Source organism: Tamandua tetradactyla, chromosome 14 (assembly GCF_023851605.1).
Source record: "Tamandua tetradactyla isolate mTamTet1 chromosome 14, mTamTet1.pri, whole genome shotgun sequence".
Taxonomy (NCBI): domain Eukaryota; kingdom Metazoa; phylum Chordata; class Mammalia; order Pilosa; family Myrmecophagidae; genus Tamandua; species Tamandua tetradactyla.
In genome coordinates, this window is record NC_135340.1 from 90,847,660 (window position 1) to 90,872,538 (window position 24,879).

The 24,879-nt window shown below is 56.8% G+C and overlaps 1 protein-coding gene across 2 annotated transcripts in view; it reads right to left on the reverse strand.

The window, feature by feature from the left end:
• The window catches only part of TMEM266 (transmembrane protein 266), a 108,914-nt gene that overhangs the window by 9,965 nt on the left and 74,070 nt on the right, over window positions 1–24,879 (reverse strand). For both annotated transcript variants that reach the window (XM_077128479.1, XM_077128478.1), the window contains exons 6-9: window positions 17,859–17,915; window positions 16,749–16,887; window positions 13,745–13,860; window positions 1,642–1,831 (exon numbers count right to left, since the gene is read on the reverse strand). In XM_077128479.1, the coding sequence (XP_076984594.1) occupies window positions 1,642–1,831; window positions 13,745–13,860; window positions 16,749–16,887; window positions 17,859–17,915 (502 nt within the window). The remainder of the gene's footprint in view (window positions 1–1,641; window positions 1,832–13,744; window positions 13,861–16,748; window positions 16,888–17,858; window positions 17,916–24,879) is intronic.

Genomic DNA, 24,879 nt, shown 5'->3' on the forward strand with positions numbered 1-24,879 from the left:
TCAGTCCAAGGCAGAACTTTCCTGAGGGCAGTGGCCACTGGAGGGGATGAGCCACCCTGCGGGGAACCCAGCTTAGAGAACGGGGAAGCCAAGGCTGCAAGGGCCCGGTGGCTGGAAGTTTACAGCGTAACCCATACATCAGCTGAGGGGTTGGGCCCGTAGGGGGTCTCTCCAGCCCCCAAATTATATGGTTCTAAAATCTTAAGGTATTTAAAAAGAAACTAGTAACCACCTTACTCCCCCAAACCTGTATGCAGAAGCCTATGGCGCTTCCGCATTCCATCAGCTGCTCACACTTCCCAGAAGGCAGCAGAGCTGGAGTGCAAACCCATTTTACAGATGGGAACACGGCAGCCTCACGTTATCAAACTGCAAGCTGGGGATGTGGCAGGGCCTGGAGTTCGGGCCACTTGCCTCCCCAAACTGCCTACCCCTGGCTGGTGTGGCCCTTGCTGCCCTGGAAAGGGGAACCAGGCACGTCAAGGTGAAGCATTCTTGGGTCAAGCAGGAAATCGGTGGCCTGGGTTCTGTGCGGCCCCAGCCATTCTCTTAACCTCTCTGAGTCTGTTTCCTTCCACATATGAGAAAAAGGAAGCATGAGGATGAGCTGAGACTCCAGCTGCACAAATCCTCAGCTGGACCTGGAAAAACGGTCTCAATTATTAGAGGAAATCAATATTTTAAAATTTTCTTGGCAAAAGGAAGAAACCATTCTAGCGAAAGTATAAAAATTAGGGCAGAGAGTACTCAGGCGTGGACAGGGTGCCTGGCGAGGGGCTGGCACTGGGGCTCCCAGGAGCCCCTCCAGTTCTGGCTCCCCCACCCCCGAGCTGAGACTCAGAACCCCGCCTCTCCAAACCCACCCAGGAAGCTCCCAAATTGCATGGCCATGCTGCCAGGCGACGGCCCCCAGTCCTGGTCACACAGCAGTGTCTCCTGGGGGTTGCGGGCATTTCCGCAGCCCTGGGGGCCACTTGCCCTCCTTCTCCCCCAGCCCCACCCCCACCCCCGCCCCAATAACTCTGCAGGAAAGCTCAGCACTGCCCTCGTTTGGCAAGACCTAGGCCCAGGAAGGTTGCCCACCCCGTGCAGGGCCACACAGCCGGCCGCTGGAAGAGCAGGATTCACATCTAGACCCCTGTCCCTTCCACAGCCAGCCTTACCCTGGCGATGGCCGGGTCCCCACAGCCCCTGGCAGCACCGGCTGCAGCCGTCATCCGGGCCCTGGTGGTCCGGCAGCCGGGGACGAGTGTCAGCTCTGCCATTCCTTAGCCATGCGGCTTTGCACAACTCTCCTGGGTCTCAGCTTCAGCACCCACGAACAGGCAAAGTCACACCTTCACGCTTGCACTGAGGGCGGGAGCCAGAGAGCGTGCAAAGCCCTCGGCCCGAAGCTGTGAGACGGGTCCAAGCCACCCAGATTCTTTGCAGTAAGGGTCGGAGCAGCTCGATGGGGCCCTCCTGGGGGGGGGGGGGGCGCAGTGACCTGAGGGTGCCCTCCCCACCCCCATCACGGGAGCCCTGTCACCCTTGACGGAGCTGAGTCTGTGCAGAGGCGCTGGGGGCACGGGGCGCGGGGAGACCCCGGGGACTGGGAGGGAGCTGGCGGAGAGGGCGGGGGTGGGGGGTCGGGGGGCTCACCTTGGGAGGGCCGCAGCTCCTCCAGCACGCTCTGCGCCGCCGTCTCCTCGTCCCACGCGCCGGCCTCCACCACCTGGTAGCGGCCGCGGGGCTGTCTGAGCGCGCGCAGGGGTCGCAGCGCCGCCTCCCGCTCCGCCACCAGGTCGAGGTCCTGCTGCGCCAGGTGCGCGCGGAGCTGCCGGATCTCAAACTGCAAGAGGGAGACGGGCCGTGGGGGCGCCCGCGGGCGGGGGCTGCAGGCCGGGGTCCGGGCGCTCCGGGGCGCAGGGGGCAAGAGGAGCCCGACCGGGTGGGGCCTCCCGAGAAATCGCCAGCACCTCCCGTTGGTGGGGCCTTTCCCAGGTCATCAGGTGGGCACCTGGGTGTCGCGTCCTCTGCAGCCTCGCCCTGCTGTGAGGACGCGATGGCCCGAGCGGAGACGCGTGGCAGGCCCAGGCTTGACACCCACGGCCTGCCCAGGTGCGTGACCCCAGCGGGTGCTGGCCACGGAGGAAGCCTTGCTCAGGGCTCTCGTGCAGAGAAGCAATGGGAGGGAGACGCACCCGACACCCAGGTCCGGGGGCTCCGGAGCGTGCCCTGGCTGCCGGGGCGCCTGGGTCTGTCTGTCCACTGGTCCGTTTGTCTTCCAGTCACACCCGCTTCCCCTCTCCCGCGAGGTGTTTCAGGGATGGTGACGGCTGCCGGTCACACTGGCCCCGGTGCTATACCCACCCTGTCAGCCTGCTGGCCCTGGGGCTGTGGGTGAGTCCTTTACTCCCGGAGCCTCAGTTTCCTTATCTGTGAATGGGTTTTTTTTTACCTCAGAGATCTTTGAAGGTTTGGGCACTCCATAAAGGCTTTGTTAAAAACAACAAACAAACAAAAAACCTGCCCCCAATGTTGGTTTTGGTTTCTCTTTAGTCCGGGAAAGCGCCTAGATGCCCATTGGGTCTGTAGTCCGGGACCGTCCCTGGACAGGCCGGCCTGGGGAAGGGCTGGGTGGGAGACTGAAGCTGCTGGAAGGAGTGCCTGTGCTGCCACCTAGTGTTCCAAGGACACACTGCAGCACCTGTGCCCAAGCTCCAGGTGCAACCCCCAAGGGACTGAGGCTCAGTTAGGGGGTGTCAGTGAAGTTCAAGAGGCCCCCGTCCCGATCTCCATCCCGGACCCCGCCTGGAAGGTCGGACTTGCCCCTTCGCTTGCCTGGGACAGCGCCTCGCGGTCGGCTCACAGGAGCCCCAATTTGGCCTGGGCAAAATCGGACTCTTTACCATCTCCCCAAACCTGCTTCTCCCATGTTTTCACCTCATTTTACCTAGAACCCCAACTCTAAGCAACTCCCTTCCTTCTTCCCTCTCCCTCACCCCAACATCCAGTCTGCCACCAAGCCCAGCCCCACCTCCAAAATATATCCCTGCCTCCTTCCCTTCCGTCTCCACTGCCAGCAACCCTAGGACAGGAAAACCATCATTTTCCTGCAGGAGCCAGAGGGATTTTTCTCAAATCTATGGCACATGGTGTCACTCCCACCCCATTGTCCATACACCTTACTGGCTTGCCACCTTACTTAGAAGAAACCCCAAACTTCTTATCCTTGGCTTACAAAGGTGCTGTATCATCTGGCCTTGCCCGCATCCCATCTTCTCCTCTCACTCCCCCAGCACTGCGGACCTCCTCGCTGCTGCGTAAACACGTGTGGGTCTCAGGGCCACTTCGCCAGGTGCTTCCTCGGCTCCTAGAACACGTGGCCGGCTCCCCCTCAGCTCCCCCTCCCCGACCCCCACCTGGCAGCCACCCAGGCACTAAGTCACATCAGCCTGTTCGAATTCTCTGCCTAGCATTTTACCACCTTGTGATATCTTTGCTTATTTATTTTAATGTTTAACTATCTTCATCTTTGTGGAAATAAGGCCTGCACACAACTAAAAGCATACATTGACACTAGAATGACTGGGCAGCAAACTGGCACTGGGCAGCTTCCAAATATCCATGGCTACACATTTTGCTTCTGGGGCCACTCAGTTTTTCTAGAGAATTCTGCAGCCTCCTCCCTGGGAATATACCTCTGGCTGCCTTCATGCTGGGAGAAGGCAGAGGCAGGGGCAGGAGGTCCCACTGGTGGGGTCAGGGCTTTCACTTAATCGTACGCCGTTCCCCAGACCCGTGCCTAACTCAGAGCCTGCCTGCTGGGCTCTCTGGATCAATTTCTGCAGAGAGTAAACCCTCCTGATTCTTGTGGGGTGGGGAAGCGTCATCTCCTAGTTGTACAGGCTTTGGAAGGAGGTCTAGGGGTCCAACTGTCCCGTGTGCGCACCTTCAGCCAACCTCCCTCCCCCCACCCCCACCACACTCCTTCCAACTTCACACCTTACCCCCTTCCTTCCAGATTCTCAGAGATTCTGGAGGAGAATTAGCCCATTTCTCACTGGCCCCTCCTACGTTATATAAATTCTCCAATCTGCTGTTTTTCTTGTCTGCTCTCCATTTTCCCCCAAACCACTGAAATCTCCTATTCTCTTTGTCCTGCTAGGTTCTCTTAATTCTTACATGCTAATGTATTTCTCTTTACTGTCATTTTAGTGGGGTTTGGGGAAGGAGATCAGATGAGTGTGCATGCCATTTTATTTAAGCCTCTTTCTCCTAGTTTACAGCTCTCTCCCCCCCAGTGTGTGCCGGTAAAAATTTTAAAATAATAATGTTTTTAAAGGACTCATAATTGGCTATGCTAATTTCTATGGTGTAAATACTCCTACCATGGCTGATTTGAAGCTGCCCCACGATGTCATGCAGACTTGGAAGGAGATGGGGACTCGCTCTAGCCAGCGAGAACTCAGCACACCACTGCCAGCCCTGTCCCCCCAACAGAATATAATCTTCACAACAGCAGGGAACTTGTCTGTTTTGTTACCTGTACACAGGAGGCAATCAACAAATGTTGTTGGAGGAATGATTAGATGAATTAATAGAGCAGTCATCTTTGTCAATTCCATGGTTGTAAACAGAGCCTGACTCCAGCCACAAACTTAGTCTCAGCCTGAGCCCAAAGTGGAGGCAGAGGCTGGGCCCAACCCTGGCCATACACTGAGCCCTGACCCCAGGCTAAGACTCTGGGCCTTGGCCACCCAGCACTCAAATGTGACTGTCAACCTCAGTGAATGAGAAGGAGAGGCCGGTTCATTATAGGGTGGCCTGCTGTGCAGGGGAAGAGGGTATTATGACTCAGCCCTCTGGCAGCAGGGTTCAGAGGTCATAGGGGGTGCCCATGTGGCAATCCTCCAGACCTCTGCTGGGGCTGAGAGCCCCTCCTGCCCAGGCAGATCCAAACATCCCATGGGTTCATCCGGTCCACTTTCTCCAAGGCCACTCCCGGGGCTGGGCAGGCCGAGCTAATGGCCTCCTAGGCCACTGTGCGCCATGAATTATTGATGACTTGTAATTGATATGGAGCAGCCCATGAGCGTCCCGCTGGAATTCAGGCTAGACAGCCCGAGGTCAGTGCCTGCCCAGCCCCAAGCCCACATATGCAGACATAAGCACGTACACAGAGGCAAGATATTGGCTGAAGATACGAACTCTAAGGATGTGGCGGTTCTCCCCTGGCATTCATTCATTCCTTACAATTACTGAGAAGTCAAGCAAATCCTGATGAGGGCCATGTTAAAATTCTTTGTGTGGGTTTTGGAATGAACATGCCTCCCCCCGCTTGGCGTTAAGTCCTGGGAGGCCCCAGTGAAGGGGCCTCTCTGCAAGTGTCCTCTGTGTCACGAGGCTGGCCCTGGGGTGGTCCTGGTGGGGGGCACAGCGTGTGGGAGGGACAAGGGGACCAGCATGTAAAATGGGCTGGAGGGGTCATGCCAGGCAGAACCTTGCAGCCATGATAAAGTGCAAGGACATCAGTCCTTAAAGAGCCACAAGAAATCTCTGAAAACTTTCACACAGAAGGGTGGAGTGGTGGGGCGGGGGGATCCAGCTGAGCATTTTGAAAGGATCCTGCTGGCTTTGCAGCAGAGGAGGGGGTCAGAGTGGATATGAGAAAAGCAGCTGGGGGCTAGTGCAGAAGTCCAGGTGAGGTGAGTGGTTACCAGAATTGAGTAGGTGTACATAGTAGAGATGGAGACAAGAGGGAAGTTAGAAGACTCATTTAGGGAATAAACAATGTGTTGGGATACGGTGAGGGAGAGGACAATTATCATAAGCTACATACCCAGAGGCGGTGGGGTGGCGTGGATGCTCTCAGCCCTCACCCTGAGAAGGAATGGCCAACTCTGCAAAGGGGACCTGCGGATGGGCCGACTGGTTTTCGTCTCTGGTCCCTGGCTGTGGCAGCGCAGGGGACTCTCAGGATGTCCTAGCTGAGGCCCTCAGAGCCTGGCTTAATATGGACCCAAGTGCGTGACCCCCTCAACTGAGAGGTGTTATGGGATCCCAGGACATCAGGACCTCATTAGTCAGATGGGGGACTGAGACCCTGAGACGGAGAGGGAGCTGTCTTGGACTTCACAATGCATCTGAAGCAAAGCTGGGTGCAGAACCCATGCCTTTGGCTTCCAGCTCCACAGATCTTGTGTTAGGGGATTGGCAGCCTTACAGGCAGGAAGGAAATGACTCAGCTCAAATATAATACAAACAGAAGACAGGGGAGCTTGGCGGTAGAGGGGGCCAGGAAGGAGCAAGAGATTCCAATAGGGGAAAAGCGAGGCTGGAGTCAGGAGCCTGGGCCCTTGGCCATCATGCCTCCCTCACTCTGACTTGGGGTAATCCCTTTTCCTTTCTTGGCCTTGCTTTTACTATGAGGCAAAGGAACTAGCTGAATTCTGAGTCTAGATGAGCTCTGGGACCCTCGTTGGGAGGGAATAAGATGTAAGTACCAGCTCGCTCTTGGTTCTGGAGACCACCCACTGTTCCCTTTGAAATGCCCCTTTCCCAGAAAGCCAATGCTTTAGAGAAAGTTAACATAATCCAGAGCCTCTAAAATGCATCCTCAACAATGTGTAACATCCAATAAAATCCCCAGCCATGCAAATAAGCAGGAAGAAGTGATCAATTATCAAGATAAAAGCAATTCACAGAAGCTGAACTAGAGGTGATACAAATATTTGAATTAACAACAACTTCAAGATAACTGTGGTTAATATGGTAAAGAAAATACAGATAAAGATGGACAAATGGGATACAGCATTTCAGCAGAGAATAAGAATCTATAAAATGAATTAAATGAGGGAGTGCAAGGGTGGTTCGGTGGTAAAATTCTCGCCTGTCATGCAGGAGACCCGGGTTCAATTCCCGGTCTATGCACTTGCCAAACCAAACCAAACAAACAAATGAAACACCAAACAAACAAAAAGTCAACAAATGGGGATGCGCCAAGGGGATATTCACGTGGAAAAAGAATGAAATGTGACCCCTGCCATACAGCATACCAAAAAAAAAAAAAAAAAAAAAATTTAAATGAAACTTTTAGACCCTTAATATATAATATCTGAAATTGAGTATTCAGGTGGATGGGCTTAGCAGAAGATTGCACATAGCAGGAGATAGGACAGTTGAATTTGAAGATAAGCCTATAGAACATACGAAAACTTAAGAGGCAGAGAAAAGCACAAGAAGGACAAAACAGGGTGTGAGGGAGACATAACACACAGTCCAAATGCTAAGAATACACAACTGGAGCTCAGAAGAAGACTGAAACAAGGGAAGACAGCAATTCGCAAATCCAAGAAATTCAGAGGAAATGAAGAATCACGACCACAGCCCCGAACTCTCCAGCGCTCACATGGGTCTTGACCTCTGGGAGAGAAAGGGCACAGTGGCCTGACGACAAAAGGAAGCAAGTCTTCCATCGGCAAACGGGCGCAGTGTGTGTGTGTGTGTGTGTGTGTGTGTGTGTGTGTGTGTGTGTGTGTGTGTGAGAAAAGGCCATCCCCAGGCTGGGGAAGAATTAAAGTACAGTCACAGACCCCGCTTAATGCATGTATTAGGTAAGTATCTCCAATCAGATACCCTAACGGCCAGTGGGGCCCACAGGGAAGCCTCAGCGTGCATTACTGGAGTGAATCAGCTTCGGTAGGGCTGGGCGCCCCCAGCGCACCTCTGCACTAAGGCTCCCATCACAAGCACAACTGACACGGGCCCTGCCCTGATCGATGCCCACTTTGGCCAGAAGCTCGATGGTTCTAATGCAATAGCAACAGCAATAATTTTGTTCCATCCTTTTAGTGCTCCCTGCACACACCGCCCTGCCTGCAAACCCATCTGCTGCTGGGACGGCATCCAATGTTTATTTCCATTAGTTTCACCATTGTTGGTGACAATAAAAATCAGGAGACAGTTGGAAACTAATGATTTAGGGGCAGGGTGAAGCTGAGTCCGACCTTGGCCCCTTTCCATCCACTGTGGAGATGATTGCAAGTTGGCCATAAATTTAAATTATGGCAAAAGGATAACATAAGTTATTCCTCTGATGGCTAATTTTATCAGCTAAATAGGCTTGTCATTAAAGCTATCGGCTGTTTTACAAATCGTTTCCCATGTTAAAAAAAAAAAAAACACACTTTGCTTCCCATAGTGCAGAGCTTGAAAAATCCAGGGGACCAAGGCGTTGGGGCTGAGCTGGGGGACTGTGGCCTCTGCAGGTAAAGAAGGGGCTCCCAAAGGAACAGGCTCCAAGCCCTCTCCCTGGACCAGGGTCCAGTCCTCATCCGCGATTCCAATTCTCATCCCCTGGACCACGGAGACCCTTCTCTGAGCTGTCCGTCCATCCTCAAAGACCGGCGATTTGTGCGGACGCATTGGCCTCCTCTCAGGGTGGGGCCCACAGATGGGGGACATGGGTCCAGGTTTCGCAGTCAGGCCCCCCTCCCAGGGCTGCGATGACTCCTGCACATGGAAGAGAGGGAGGGGATGGAGTGGGGGAAGAGCAGGATGTCGCCCCCTCTCCCCTCTGCCACCCTTCACCCTCCATCAGGAATGCCTATAGCTTCGGGTCAAGATTTTCACCTCGGTTCTTGAGGAAATGGGCCCAGGGAGACATGCATTCATCAAGCGAGAACTTTAAGGAGCGAGATGGTGCCTCTTGCTGTAGGAGAAAGAGAGGAAGGAGGTAGGAAGTGCTGGAGCCCAGCAGGTCCAATGACAAGGATGAGGCAGCCATAGCAGGTGACAGTTTTCTCTTGTTTTCAGGCACACGGGCCACTTCTGCCAGCATCTGGTGCCTTTAGCGATGACGGAGTGATGGAGTACGCCGCCAGGCGGGGGCAGAGGCAATGTCCCCACGTTCAGGCCTGGCCATGCAACCTCTCCGTGCACAGTCCTCCACCCTGCCTCTCACAGGTGAATGGAGGAGACGCCAAGAACTCAGAAGAGAGGGTGCCACAGGACGGGGGGCGCCTGGGGCCTGGGTGGCTGCGTGGAGCCCAGTGCTCCCTCGTGCTCCCGCTGCCCGCCACGTCGGACTAGCCCACGAGTGAAAACATTTACTCTTCTCGGATTAGGCTGCTGAGGTTTCTGGGTTTGTTTGATGCAGAATTAGTGCTCTTCGCCCCAACTAATGGTCCAAACACCCCTAGTTTTGGTGTGGGGAGAAGGACACGGGAGTCCTGGATTCCATTCCCAGGATGTCCACGAAGCACTGCAGAGCTCCGGGGAAGCAAAAGCATCTCTGGGCCTTGGTCTTTTCATCAGTACAAGGGGTTAAGAATCCCTCACCAACCAACTTCCTAAGGTGAAATAAGAATCAAAATCAAATGAGCTAATTATATATATATATATATATATTTGCATTTACTCCAGTGGGCCAGACTTCATAGCCATGACTTGACTGTATTTAATCCTCACGACACCCACGGGATGTAAGCCTTGTGTGCTCCATTTTCCCAGTGAGAAACCCGAGGCTCGGGAATTTGGGACTTGCTCTAGTTCCTGGCGGAGCTGGGGTTTGAGTCCAGCTTGCCGGTTCCCCATGAGAAAGGACTCTCTGTGCCCCCCAAAGCTGCCCCCGCACAGGACTCGTCCTCCGGGGGTAGACGGCCGGGCTAGGCTGAAGGCTGTCCTGACCTGGTGACATCCCTGGGCACTGAGCCCCACACCCAGCACCCTCGGGTGAACGGTGCGAGGAAGGAGAACTCAGCTTCCCTCCATCCTTTCCAGAGGATCCAGGCGAGGAGAGACGCAAACCTGGGCAGTGCCTCAGGCCAGGTGCGGGGGTTTTGTGCTAGAGGCTTAAAGGGCAAAGAGCAGGGATAAGGGAAACTGCGGATCCGTTTTGGAATTGAAGCAGGCTCTTGAGCATGGTCTCACCTAACATTTCAGAAGTGGTTTTGTAAGAACAGTGTATCATTCCATGACACCACAGCGTCTCAAATAGCTCTGATTTCTGAGGCAGCCAGCACAAAGAGAGAGAGACACAGAGTCAACACCATCTCTCCGAAGGGCAGTGACTCACAACCCACCTCCGGAAGTCATCTGCCTTGAGTTTCAGCGACACTGACCATCAAGAAAATTCTGGCTGGCATCCAGAGAACAAAAGAAAAGTGAATGGGAAAGAACTTCAAGAGCTGAAGAATTGTTGAAGTCAGGGGTCTGAGGCCATATGCTTTCATCGCAGCAAGGGGCACTACTTCCCGTGTCCCCTCCCTGAAGGCTCCAGGCTCCCCTTTCCGGGTAGGAATCTATTAAGGATGAGTGGAGCCCAGAGACTGTGGGAATGAGGGAAGCAGCGACTCCTGTTTCCCCAGCAAGGCCAGAGGGCCAGCGTGGTCCCGCGGGGAGGCGCCGGGCTGAGCTTTAAGACACCCGGTTTCCATCCTGATCTCCTAACTATTGTGCGATACTGGCAACGTCTCTTCTCTGAGTCTCAGATTCCCCAGATGCCAAATCCAGGCCAAGGGCCCTCCAAGGAGCCTCTCAGCTATAAGATTCTACTGGGGATACCTTGGGTGTGGCCCCTGGTAAGGATGAGGGGGACGTGACATTCATGCTAGAAACGGGCAAACCACCTGCCACCCAAGAGTCTCCATGGGGTCACGGTAAGCAACTCAATCATTCTAGAAAAGCTCAGATGAAAGACTTGACAGTGGAGAGACGAACGCTGCCTCGGCCACGCCATCAAGGCTATAGGTCCCATCGGTAGCCGGTCCCCTCGACACGATGTGACGTGAAGACTCCGGGGGTCTCCCTGCCCTGACCCCTATCCCCACGGTAGTCATGAGAGGAACATTAGACCAACCCTCTGGGTCGGGCTTCCTACAGAGCTCCCGGCCAGCACGCCTCGACCCTCTCAAGGTGATTCTGAGACATTGTCACAGCCAAAAGCAAGAGACATGGCGACTACATGTAACGTGGGTGCTGGAACAGAGGAAGGACGTTCGGTAAAAGCTGAGGAAATCTGAATAAAGTCGGTGCTTCAGTTAATAAGAATGGATCACTATTGGCTCATTAATTGTACCAGGTCTGGGGACGTATGACACTAACGGAATGTTAACAATGGAGAAACCGGGGGCCAGGGCGTATGGAACTCTGCTACGATGCCAGTTTTTCTGTAACTCTAAAACTGTCCTAAAAAATAAATTGTATTAAAAAAAAAAAAAGCTACAATGAGCAAAGCCTTGGCAGATGTTTATAGAGACACACCCCAAGGAGAGAGCAAGGGGTATGGAGAGCGGGTGTGGCATTGAAACTGCCACTCTACACATTTCATTGGGACTCAGGCCCACTTCGGTTTTTAAGGCAGCACATATGAACTCGCTTTGGAAACTACTTTGTTAAATTCTGAGAACTGCAGCAGGGAGAGGCAGCGAGGCACAGAGCAGCAGTGACCTGCGGGCAAAGGGCATCTTTGAGACTGCCAGGAGCCAGCTTGGTGGAGCGGGGCCTGTGCCTGCTGAGAGCTGCACTGTGGCTTCAAAGACACAGTGCTGCAGAACCTGAGGTCGCGGTGCGGAGTGGGGACGGGGGTCAAACTGTGCAGCGTGGTGGGTTGGGGACGATCAGTATCAGTGGGGATTCCTGGACCTATTTCCGGCCCCGAGACGCCAGAACTAGCTGTGCGCTCTCGGCAGGGCGCCGGTCCTCGGGGAGCTCAGAAGACAGGGGGGTGGGCTCTCCCGGGTTGGTGCCCACGTGGTCTCAATTAGCCAGGCTTGAGGCTAAGGCTCTTATGACTATCCCCATTTTTCAGATTAGGAAAACCGAGGCTCACACAGGTCCCATCAGTGAACCACAAGGCTTTGATCCCAGGCCAGTCCCAATAGTCTAATTCTCAGCCATCCAGGTACTGCCCTCTCTCTGAGCCACTTCCTGGGGCCAGCCTGACTTTCTGTGAATGGGCACTCCCTTCTTTTCGGATCTCTTGCTGCCTAGTCAAGTCTCAAGTTTGGTGTCTGAATGCAGCTGGCGGTGGGGGGACCCTTTGCTCCACCCTGCCGGGGCAGGCGCAGCCGAGCTTTGGGACAGCAGCGTCCAGGTGTCTGTGCAGAGGCCCGAGAAGGCTGCTCTGCCCGGGGCCTCCTGCCCCCTTCCAGGGCCCGTGGGGGTCCCAGCCTGTCTGGCCCTTTTTTGCTGTCTTAACTAAGATGACAAGCTTCAGATGGTTTTTAAATTAACGTGGTTTGTTTCTGTTTATCTCCTTTCCAGATGTCATTACCTAGAGGGAATCTGTCTTTATTTATGGGCGCTTTCCTGTGCAGAATCCAAGTGTCTCCCCTTGGCTGCGCCCCCCGGGAAGGTGGCCCCATGCTGGAGGAGGGAAGTGCAGGGAGTGAGGGTGCGGGGTGCGGGTGGGGGACTCGCACCAGGATGGCAGGGAGCCAGGACCCCAGAGGGCCCAGGACAGGGGTGACAGTGGGAACCCCGGGCTTCTCCCAGCGATGTGGCGCGTGGGGGGCAGGCGGCAGCGTCAGCGTGGCCCCCGGGGCAAGCTCTGGTCCCGCACCCCGCAGCCACCACCTGCAGCAGCTGCAGCAATGTCAAGCGTCTGTCCTCACTAGACAGGGGACCACGAGCTCAGCCCAGGCTCCCGCCCCTTTCTGGATCACACCCGGTCCTGCCTGCTGCCCCACCCCCCTTCCCCCCTCCCTCTGCCCCACACCGAGACCCTCCCTCTCCTGGGTGGTTGCCTCGCCTCGCCTCGTGGCCCATTTCCCACCCACACCAGCCTGGCCCCCAGCCATCCTCCACCGCAGCCAGAAAGATCTGCCAAAAACTCAGACCCGAGCAGATCACGGGGCGGGTGAGTCCTTGGGCGTCCCTTGAGCGTGCCTGAGCACCCCATCCTGGCAGGGGCAGCAGTGGGTGCCCGTCCTCACTACACTGCAAGCCAAGGGGCTCGGCAGCCACGCAGGGTGGGCACTCCATGCTCAGCAGGCTCTGTGGGACAGAGGTGGGGCAGGCATGGCCACCTGGCTCGTGGAGCAAGGGGGCAGCAGCCCTGTCCTCTCCAGCAGGCAGGAGGGGAGCAAGCAGGCAGGAGAGGCGTCTGGTCGATCCACCCGCGCACGCTCCCACCACCTCCCGCCCTGCCCACCTGGTACTGGAAGCTTCCCTGCACCTGAGGCTGCACGTTTCCAGCGTGGGAACTCCTGTCGCCTGGCCCCGCGGCCACCCACTTCCTGAGCATTCCTGTTCCCCCCTCCAACTCCTGTAGAAGGGGCTGTCTGATCCACTCAGCGGGGAGTGGCCATCTCGCAGCATGCACGGAGGAACCGAGGGCAGAGGGGCCTCCGATTCCCAGACAGCGTCCATCCCTGACCACTTCCTGTCCCCTTGGCTCTGCTGGGCCTCATCCCCCACCCCCACCGTGGGTCCTTGGGGGACCCTGGGTGGCACGTGACACAGGAAGGTACTCAGCAGCCTCCACAGATGGAACGGGCCCCCTGCCTTGTGGTTCGAATTGGGCTGGAGGCTTGGCAGGCTGGGACCAGGAAGCTGAGTGGTCACCATGGGGCAATGACAGAAGCCTGGCCTGGGAGGCCGGGCCTGAGGCAGGCCTGCGGTTCCCCAGGGAGGGGCTGGGCTGGGGTGGGGTGGGGGCTGCCTGGACTCTGAGGCTCCAGCAGCTCGGTCACCCCGGGGCTCTGGGCCGGCGCCCCCAGTGTCCCCAGCAGGAACTGGATGGAACAGGACGTGTTACCCCTTGCTCCTGGCAGATCTGCGTCAGTCTCTCCAGCTGCTCGTCCTGGATGACCTTGGCCTTCTCGTACTGCTGGATGACCATCTCCAGCTCCACCTTCACTGGCAGGATGTATGCTGGAAGAGACAGCCCCGTCAAGAACCCGGCAGTGGCAGGGCTCAGGCAGGCAACTGGCCCCAGCGTTCGAGCAGCAGCAGGTCTCAGGGCCCCATAACCTGAGGATCTGGGGTCAAATGGAACACTCTACAGCAATGAAAAGGAATGAAATACTGATGAACTCCACATGGAGGGACATTGAAAACATACTAAGTGAAAGAAGCTAGTGACAAAGGGCCATGTGGTGATTCTCTTTGTATGAAATATCCAGAACAGGCAGCTCTTAAGAAATAGCTGATACATTACTGGTTATTTAGGGCTGGTGGTGGGGGTGCTTGGAGGATGGAGAGTGACTGCTAAGGGGTATGAGGTTCCTTTTGGGGGTGATGAAATGCTTTAAACTTAGACTACAGTTGTGGGTACACAAGTCTGTGGCTCTACTAAACACCTTTGAATTGTATGTTTTAAATGGGTGAATTTTATGGTATGTGAATTATATCTCAATAAAGATGTTTTACTGAAAAGGCAACTTTTTAGTTTTTATCTTCCTCCCTTCCTGCTAGCTGAAGTGTGGCTGCAATGACCGACACTGGAGCAGCCACCTTGGTCCATGAGGCGACTCTGGAAAGTAGGTGATGCATAGCAGAAAAACAAAATAGAAGAAGCCTGGCTCTTGAATAGAGAACGTACCATGTAAGCTCTGAAACAGCCTACCTGTGGACTTTCACATGAGAGAAATTTGTTCCTGTTTGAAGTCACAGCTATTTTGGACCTCTGTTACAGATGACTCTATTCATAAACGACACTGAGACTCGGAGGAGAAAGCCTGGCCTCTGTGGCCTGAGGGCCCAACATCTCCCAGCCAGGGGCAGTCCCATGTACCTCTCTCTTGGGTAATTCTATGGACGTAGCAGCTCCAGCTTCCTTGGAAGTCTCAGTATCTTGACCTTAACCTGGCCTCTGCCCTTCGCCCTCTCCTCGTGCCCCTCAGAACTCAGCCCCTTCTGCCCTCCTCTGAAACCTTGGTCACAGGCTTCTCTGGCCACAACCTCCTCCAGCCCTCCACGTCTCTGCTCTCCAGGCCCCTTTCCACCTGCAGCCTCCCAGCATCCAGCTACTCTCTGGCTGCTGCAGAGATCAGGATTTTCCTGTTTGCTTCCAGAATCGAGGGCAGCCCGTGTGTCCCTGACATCTGGCCTCAGAGGCTGCCCCAAGCTACTGCTGCTTCCTTGGATCTTGAATCGCAACCAGGGCGAGAGCGGCTCATCAGCAACCAGCCAAGAACCCAGCTCCTCTCCCTCGTGAGGCGTCCAGTGGCACAGCCCTGCCGGATGAGTCAGGAAATAGGAGGAACTGCTGGGAGACCCTTCACAGGGTGGAGGTGCGGGGGTGTGAGGGCCTCCAGCTGGCCAGAGCTGCAGCCAGGGTCCGAAGGCCCAGTTCCCGCCCCAGGGAGGAGCAGCCGTTCCTGAGGCCAGAGCCAAGAACAGGGAACAGCTGAAAGAGCGGGCGGGGATTTGCCATGTGACCCTCATCTCTCTTGGCCTCAGTTTCCCCTCAGTTTGTCAGATGAGGGGTGGGGACTAGCTGATCTCCCAGAGCCTTTCCCAACTTGGACATTCCAAAGTCGGACCATCGGCATTCTGGCTGGATGCAGACTCTGCATTGTGGCTCCCTGACAAGGCCGCAGCGGGGGACACAGGCCCAAACCTCTCAGCGCGCAGAGTGGCACGTGGGGTGGGGGGCCAGGCAGAGGGGCCCAGCCCAGGGCCCGAGACTCGGGAGCCCATCCTTCCTGCCACAGGCTGGGTGTATTTTCACGGCCCCAGTTTCCATCATTTGTGATCAAAATTCAGGGCTGAAAAGACCTTAAAAGCCTGTTCCAGTGGTTTTAAAACCGTGCTCCAGAAGGCCTGTAGTTCCTTAGAGGTGACTCGGCCAAAGCAGCTACACTTTTTTTTTTAATGAAAAATGTTCCAAAATGTACAATCACTCTATAACTACCAAGCAGCAACTCCTTTTTTCTCTAAAAGCAGCTCCACTTTTAAATCTATTTCACATACTGGGCATCTGCATAAGATTTTGTAGAAGAAAGAGGTCTACTGCTTAAAAAAAAAAGAGCAAGAGAGAGAGAGGTTTGGGAATCACCCGTGTCCGTGACTCCCTGCTATGGCCGGCCCCTCCCCGTGGCCCCCTGGCCTGTGGCCCCTTCACCCCAGGAGGCAGCCCCACTCTGGGGGAGGTGGCTGGTCGCGGGGGGAGACCCTGCATTAAGTCCTTCTGGGGTTACCGAGGCGGGCCTCCTCCCTGCTTGCAGGGGGCCGCGGATTCTCTATGGAGCCTAGAAACACAGCTTCGGTGGCCCCCCTCCTGTGTCCCTGTCTCTGGGGCACCCCATCCCAGGAACCCCCGGCATTCCTCAGGGATGAAGTTTTCACAGCTCTCCCCACCTCTTCCTCTAGAGGACACACCCTGGCCCGCCTCTCCCTGCTGGAAATAAATGAGCCCCTCCAGGCCGGGCCCCGACTTTCTGGGTAAGGACAGCTCTGTGGCGGGGGGGGGGGGGGGGGGGCGGGGGGAGCGGTCACTGGCAGGTGGGCATCGGACACCAGTGCTGGGAAGAGCGGGTCTCCCCGAGGCGTGCAGATGCTGCCCTAAGCCCCCCCACGAGGGGCTCCCCATGCCACCCGGGGCTGTGTCGGGGGTCACGAGGGGCCCCTGAGTAGACAGCGGGGCTCTCAGGAGCCTGTCGGTGATATCCGAGGGGTTGGGAGGGGGCAGTCCTCTCTGTGGTGAGGGTCCCTGGGTGCTGGCCGGGCCATCGGCCCCCACCACGCGGCTCCCCCCTCCCTCGACTGGTGGCTCCCGTTTGCCCCGCCGCCCCGCCGGCCACTGCCCGGCCACTCACCGTCGATGACCCGCTTCACCCTCCAGATCCGGAGCATGATGATGAGGCTGATGGCATCCCAGGGGCTCCGGGGCCCGTTGGCTACGGTGGATGCCACCATCGGTGCCAGGGACAGGATAATCACGGCCCCATCAAACACCTGCGGGAGGGGTGCGCTCGGGAGCCCGGTGCTGACCCGGGCACCCCCAGGCCCGTTGGCAGGTCACCCCAGGCCTGGCGGCCCCTCCCGCTCCCCCAGGACCCCCGGGGCCTGCCCCATCCCTGGGAGTGCTCCTGAGCCCTCGCCTTCTTCCCCGAGCCCCAGGGCCCTGGATGGCTCCGTTTCCCGGGTCTCGTCCCTTGCTGGGCTGGGGGCTGTGTCCTGTGTCCCGGGCCCTGGGCAGGCACCGAGCTGGACTGGACCAGAGGGAGAGGAGCTGGACCTCTGACCGGGGAGGGGGGCTGCGGGCAGGCCGAGGGGGCTCCTTCCTCTCCGGCAGCAGAGGCCCAGCACCTGCGTCTCCTCTAGCCGGCGTGTACTGGGGCAGGGCTAGGAGACGAGGCCCCCAGCTCTCTGCCCGTCCAGCCTGGCCCTGGCCTGAGCCTTTGGTGGGCCAGGACACTGCGTGACCACTCCCAGCACTGCACCCAGATAGAGAAAAGCCAAAGAGCGGACGGGACCGGGAGGGAGGGTGGACGGCAGGACGGGCCCCTTGGCCTGTGTGCCCAGAGCCCCTGGTGGCCACCAGGTGCCCACTGTGGGGGGGCGGCCATCGCGGGGAGGCTCCTTAGTGGGGGCAGGCCCGTCCCCTCCCCGCCCGGTCATGAAGCAGGACTGGCTGCAAAACCCTCTGCAAAACACTAAGCCCAGAAGCGCGTTCCCCGTCGCCTGCTCAGCCCCTTGACCTCAAGTGGAGATGTTCCAAACTGATTCAAGGAAAACTTTAAAAATGTTTCCTAACTTCAAAAGGAGTTTTTTTTTTTTTTTTTTTTACAGCCTCCTTTTGCTGGAAACTTTCTTAAATTCCCCCCCCTCCCCCCATGGCTGAAGAGACTCCGGGGAAGGAGAGGGTGGTTTTGAGGCCCGCAGCCCCGGGACGGCTGCGCTGGTGGGAATCCCCGGGTCTTTACCTCTATTTTGTTCTCGATGTAATCCCAGACCCCGAGGACCACCACTCGCAGGACAGTCTGCGCAGAGGAAGCCAGAAGGGGGGTCGCGGTTACCATGGTTACTGTGCTCCACTCCACCCCCCCAGCCCCCCCAAGCCCCGGGGGGAGAAGATTCTGGAGCTCAGACTGGGAAGCTCTGCTTCCTTGCTCAATAACAGGGAAGCCTTCACCACCCCTAAGCACCTCTCAGCCCTCGCGAGTACCCCCCATGCCCCCCACCCCATCTGGCTGAAGCAATGCCTCCCATGCCCCACCCCCCCCCCCCCGATTCAGCTCTTTCTGCCCATCTGCCCTTGGCCAGAGCATTCTGCAGCCCACACCGGCTCACGCCCCCCATCCCGCTCAAAACCCTTCCGTGCTCGCAGTTCATGTTCCTTGCAATGGTTCTGGGGACCCCGCCTCCCTCCCCGGCATCTCTCTTGCCCCTCCCATCAGGCCTGCGTGCCCCAAGCCACTTGCAAATCTTCAGACACACAGGCCCTCTCCTATGGCCTCGTCTTTGCAGGAACTCATGACGGCTGGTTGGCCCCTGCCCTGAGTATCGGATCTTCCTGTCCACGATGACAGGGCTTGAGCTTAGCCAGCCAGCTCAGGACTAAACCCCCCCAGCCTTCCCTGCGTCCGGGGCTGGCACGTGGCCCCTGACAGCTGAGCAGAGGTGCTAAAATGCACAACTGCTGGGTTGTGCCCTCAAAACCATCAGGCTCTCCCTCTTCTTTCCCTTTTCCCAAAGACTAGAACATGGCTGTACCTGTGTGGTGGTAAGCCATTTTCATCTGGGGGGACTGAGCAGCTGGAAGGAAGCGTGCCAGGGCCCCCCCCAGTCCCCAGTCCCCAGCCCGGACTTCCCTGTCTACTCAACCTGTTCTTCAGACTCCACCTTGTTTAAGCCCCTACGTTTCTGGTTTTCCTGTGACAGCACCTTGGCTCCTGTCCTAACCCACACGACCCTCTCCCTTTTCTCTGCCCGGCAAAGCCCTTTTTGTCCTTCCAGCCTTGGCTCAATCTCCCTTCCATGAACGTCTCCCGCACCCCCGGGCTCCGCTGGTGGCTCTTCCCTGGTGTCCTGTGGTCCTTCGAACATTACCCTTCCTTCCCCAGCACTTAATCACACCTGGTGGTAACTGCCCACTCAGTGTCCCCCATTAGGGCCCAGGAGACCCTGTCTGATTCCTTTTCTTTTCTCCCTGCTGGCTGCCCTCGAGGACACCCTGAGTGATTATGCGCTGGGATTGAAAGAACAAATGCAAGCGAAGGGGTCATTCCTTCCAGTCCTCAGTAACTCACTCCAGGGGCCACTGCCTTCCGTAACAGCCGGTCTTGGGGGATCCTGGCACACTTGTTCGTGGGCCCCTCCCCAAACCGAGAAACTGGCAGCAGGTGGTGCCCACCCCCCATATGCCCATAGCATCTGTTTGGGGAGGCTGCAGAACCCCGTGCCTTTCACCCCTGCCCGTGTTATGCCTCAAAAGGCTCCGCTGCTAAAACCCACCACTCCCTCCTGAGGACTGGCCTGATCTGCATGAATGAATGCAGATAACAGCAGGATGCTGGTGGCAGCCAGTCTGGACTGAAAGTGGAAATCCCTTCCCCACCCCCTTGCTGCCGGCCTCGCAGGGCTGCAGCAACCTCCAGCGGGAAGGGGCTTTGTTAACAGAAAGTACAGGGCAAAGAAGAGGGATTCCTTTATTGCCTGCCCCAGCCTCAGGGCCCCTGACCTTGCAACGCTGCACTCCCTAGAGCTGCAAAGGGCTTTGGGGGAGGGTCTCGGAGCACTCCCAGGAGAAGCAGATCTGCTCTTGGGGGAGCTGCCCCAGCAAGGCGGAGGCTAGTTCATCCCCCAGGCCCGCCAGGGAATGAGTCAGAGCAGCAGGAGAGAGACCCAGGGGTGGGGGTGGGGGGGCAAGGCCAGAGGTCAGTCAATTAAGGGACAGAAGGGACTGCGGCCTCACTGGCCATGGACAGCGAGGGGAGAGAACCACACAGGGTATATAAGGTTCAGTTGCAAAACTTCCTTCCTCTCAGCACAGGAATATTCTCAAAAATACTCTACAAAATCCATTCTAAAACAACCCTCACCTGACCCCGTGTCTGCCTTCTCTCTCTTCTCCCCAAGCAAAGGGTTTGAAAAGAGGTGTCTCCTGTGCTTTTTATCTCAAACTCCCTATTAACCTATTGCAATCCAACTGTCCCCCCACCGCACCCCAATTCCATGAGAATCGCTCGCACTGGTCACCGAGGACCCCAGATACAGTCCTGTGATGTATCTACTTGCCAGCCCAGCCACATGGGGCACTGGTGGCCACTTCGTTGTTCTTAAAATTCTTCCTTCTTTTTAAACTTCCTCCCAGAAATTACATATGCAGGTGCAAACATACTGCAGTGTATTTTTAAATGACCTCTCGACACAAAAAAAACAGGCCATCTGCCCCTCACCCTCTTAGAATCTACTTTGGAGAAGGCCTCGCCTCAGCACGCGATTTGATATACTGGAGCTATTTCCTGATAGAAAACGGCTGATCGGACATAAACCAACATTTTAATAGTGGTAATCTGTGGGCGAGGAGAATCTGCCTGCCTTTCGTCTTCCGGTTTTGGCTTGTCTGTATGTTCTTAGTTTTCTAGTACTCTGGTACATGCAGAGAGGGTTTCCTCGCACTGCAGGGGGATCGGAGGGGGCCTCGGCACTCCACAGTGTGCTTCTGAGGCCAAAGGTCGGGCGGGGCAGCTTCCTTTCCACTGGGCCCCAGCTCTGGGAGTTACGAGCGTTAGCCCAGTTCTCTCCATCTGCCCGGAGTGCAGAGGTAGGGGGGCTATCCTGAGCTTGGGGTTATCCCTCGAATCTCAGAGCTGGAGGGAGGGCCTTAAATGTTATGTGATCTTTTTTTTGTATACTGTGTGATGGGGTCACATTTCATTCTGTTTCCATGTGAGTATCCTGTTACTGCAACACCATTTGTTGAATTTTTTTTTTTGGTAGGGGGACTGCACAGGCTGAGGCCTCCCGCCCGGCAGAAGAGAATTCCACCACTGAACTATGCTTGCACCCCTCTTTCCATGTTTGAATCCCTGGTCCAGTGGCCCACTGAGCAGCCCATCCAGACTGAGACTGCAGACTTCCCCCAACTTGTTTAGAAAAGTCATCGTTCTGGACGAGACTTGGCATTCTCTCAGATCATGGTCAAGGACACGGCAAATAATTTGTCATAATCATGTTGCACTGACTCGCTCCCTCAGCGGTGGGTGCACGCAGCCAGCCCCAGGCCTGATCATACGGGCAGACAGAGAATACAACAAGGCCTCTGGTCTCTGCTTCCAGCAGAGCTGGGAGAAACCTGTTCCCAGGGAACACGAAATAAGAATGCGTCTCGTAGTTCAGTGCAGGGTGGAGGGTCCCCGTGGGCTGGGTGTCAGCACAGGTTGCCTGAAAGAGGTGAAGGAGCGGGGACCTGAGTTCAGCCTTAGAGGGAGGGAAGGACTCAGAGAGGCAGTGGCCAGCAGACCAGATCTTCCAGGCAGAACTCACAAACCCAGGCATTTTCTAAATAAGGACCCAGCCTCCAACAAGGCTGCCACTAGCTTATGTGGCATCTTCGTGCAAATTAGAAAAAGGTGTCCCTGACTCAGCTGTCTGCTGGAAATCTGTTAGAGTTCACTGATTTTTTTTTTTTTAAAGCAGACATTTGGCTGTCATCTTCCAGGAAGCTGTGATGATAAATAAATTCATGATGTCTATGGGTGAGTCAAGTCCTCTTGTGCTGTCGCTGTGACCTTACACCAAGGCACTGTGTTTTTTCTTACGCAAGCAGCAAAGAGGCCCAGCTGAGGAGCCCTGGGACAAAGGGCTCCTGAGTCCCTGGGGCCTCTGCAGGTGTGCCCAGGACAGGGCTATGGTCAGCCGGGCCTCAGCGGCTCCAGGCTCTTCCCCCGGCCTACTCTTGAAGGATCTTTTCAACACACCCTCATAATCCTCTCGGACTTGTCCTGGGGAGGGGAGGGGAGCAGGGGGCAGCGGTCACTCATTTGACGGATGGGACAGTGAGGCCACAAATGCACAGGGGCTGCATAGCCAGGGCTGCGGGAGGCCCACCGCCCTGACCTCCCCCCCACCTCCCTGAAACCTGGAGAAGGATGAGCAGAATAAAATCTCTCCCCTTAGGCGGGGACAAGGAGGCAGTTCCTGGGACAGGTCCAACTTCCTTGCACCAAAGGTGGGAAAGATGAAGCACATAGAGGGGCAGCGGTTTGCCCAATGCCACACAGTGACACAGTGGCTGAAGTGGATCCCTTTTACTTCGTTCTCGTCGGACACAGAGGGGAAGCCTGCTCACCCCCCACATCTAACAGCACAAACCAGAGTCCACCACCCTGGGCCCTGGTCCAGTGATGGGGGCACAGGAGAGTCCTCCTGGGAGGAGGTGGCTGGCCAGGGAGGGACCTCTCATGCTGACCACTGATGTGCAAAGATGGGGCTCTGGCCCAGTTTGGTTTGCAACAGACTGCCTTTGGCTTGGACTTCACAGGGCATCTGGGCCCCTGCAGGCCAGGGGCCTGCCCCGGTGAAGCTCAGGGACAGGTCTGAGAGGCTGCTGCTGGGTGAAGGAGATGGCTCTCACGCTGATGTTAAGAGAAGCTTCGATCAACGGATGAATGGATAAATAAAATGCGGCATATCCATGCTGGGAAAATCAGCCAAAAGTGGGAACGAACTTCTGAATCACTTTGAGGTCGATGAATCTCAAAAACACGCCTCATGAAAGGAGCCAGACACAAAAGGTCACGAATTGTAGAATTCCATTTAGGCAAAATGTCCAGAAGAGCTAAATCCAGAGCCAGAAAGCAGCCTGAGGGACAAGGGAACAGAAGGAATGGGGAGTGGCTGCTGGTGGGCATGAGGCTCCTGTGGGGTGATAAAGATGTTTGAGAACTGGATAAAGGGGAAGGCTGCACAGCACCGTGAATTGTGCACCTTAAAAAAAGCATGAATTTTATGTCATGCAAATGTCATCTTGGTTTACCAAAAAAAGAAACTGCAGCCTTGCGAGCAGGTGCCTACGTGGAAGGCCAGCTGTGGGTATTTACCTCCCCTCCTTTGCTGAGATCTCTCTGTACCCAGGGAGACACTCCCTGTCCCTGCACTGGGCCAGCTGCAGGGTGGCCTGGCCATGGCCGGTGGCCCCGGGTCCCGGTGGTCTCACCAAGAGGAGCCTCTCTGGCCGAGGCCTGGCCGCAGCCGAGGGTAGGGCTGCGCGTTGGAAGCACCCTTTGCACAATTCTCCATCCAGGGTCCAAAGGCTCTGGGTGCTGCCGGGCCACGTGAAAGCCCGATGACCTCAGCGTCAGGGCCTAGGGCATCCACTGCCACCCAGGCCCTGCAGGAATGTCCTCCAACAGCCTGCCAGACAGAGGGACGGCCGTCTCCCCATTCGGAGAAGCATCTGTCTCACTGCTAAACAGTCGGGGGGCTGTGAACAGATGTCTCCAAACTGTGCCCAAACCAGCCTCCTGGTTCCCTTTCTTAGGGCCTGGCTCTGTCCTCTGGGGTTGCACAGTCCCAAACTGCCCCGTGTTCCCGGGGCCTCAGACAGGTAAAGGTACTGCTCGTGCCCCGAGGCCCAGGTCTGGTTCCACCTGTCGACGCTGCAGCCCCGGGGAAGGCTTCTGCACCTCTCCAGGCCTCAGTTTCCCTCCTCGTCAGATTGCCTGCCAGATCCGCGGCCCACTGGCCGAGCCTGAGGAAGGAGTGGAGCCACTCCGCTCGGGCTCTCAGCCACGTCCCTGGTACCTATTTCCCAGGGCGAGGTGACCTGGATCTGCAGGGCTGACATTTCATTTCTCCCCAGGCCAGGGTGCAGGCCAGTCAGTCCCTGCTCTGTGGCCAGAGGCGCTGCCGGGCCTGCCTTTCTGGTTCTCATTTCCTGGCCCCGGCCCCGATCTGGGTCCTTGCAGGTGTCTCAGGTGAGGCAAGGGGCCGGAGCCCAGGGGCCGGGACGCACTTTGGGCCATCCCTGGCCGTGCAGTGCCGGGCGGGCCTCCTCCGTGCAGGGTTTTCAACAGGGCACTGCTGGTATTCGGGGCACACAGGCAGGCCTGATGCCCCTCCTGCACAAGTGCCCTCTCTCGTTTCCAAACTCCCCGGGGCGGAGGGGAGAGGAAGCGGCACCTCTAAGGGTTCCTCTGCCGCTCGAACTTGACATCCACGTCCAGCTCTGTAGGACGCTGGGTCCAAGCCCGCCCCATGCTGGCAGGCCGCACTAGGGAAGCAGGGGGCTGGGAGCAGGGGGACAGGGTTACCCCGTTTTCCTGTGGCCTGGCTCCACCCCACTACCATCATTTCCAGCCCCTTTGCCCCCAGCCCTGTGCTGGTCCAGCCTGGGGGAAGCCTGGCCCCCAGCGTGGGGAGGGGAGGTGGCTGTGAGGCTGCCTCGCCTGGGCACTGGGGCTTGTCTGTTTCAGGTGGCTCGTCTCGGATGGTGACAGGGAGGGAATGCCAGATTAACACGGGGTCATAAATTCTGCAAAAACCAATAAAACCAAAGTAGAGGGCTGGCTGGGAAGAGCCACAGCAACTGATGAAACATTTTTGTTGGCAGTCACAGGCACATGGTGCATTTTCCAGGGTTTGCATCAAGGAGACCCTGACCGTGGCCCATGTGTTGGGGGGAGTGGGTCCCGACGGGGAGAGACCTGGGGGCCAAGGAGGGCAGGACCCTCAAGGGGGTGGTGAGCTGGGGGGCCGGCACCGGGTTCTGGGGGGTGCTGAGGTATCCCCAGGGCTGCAGACTCAGCGAGCCGGTGGGGGCCCTTCCCGGGAGGGGCAGCGTTGGCAGCTGCTCCCACAGCTGGAGCCTGAGGCCCAGACTCGCTGGCCAACCCCGCGGGCTGCGGGCCTGCAGTTGGGGAAGAAGAGAACATTGTGTGCTTCGAACGCCTGCTGGCACGAAGCCTGATTTTTAAGGGTGAAGGCGGAGAGCATGAGAAG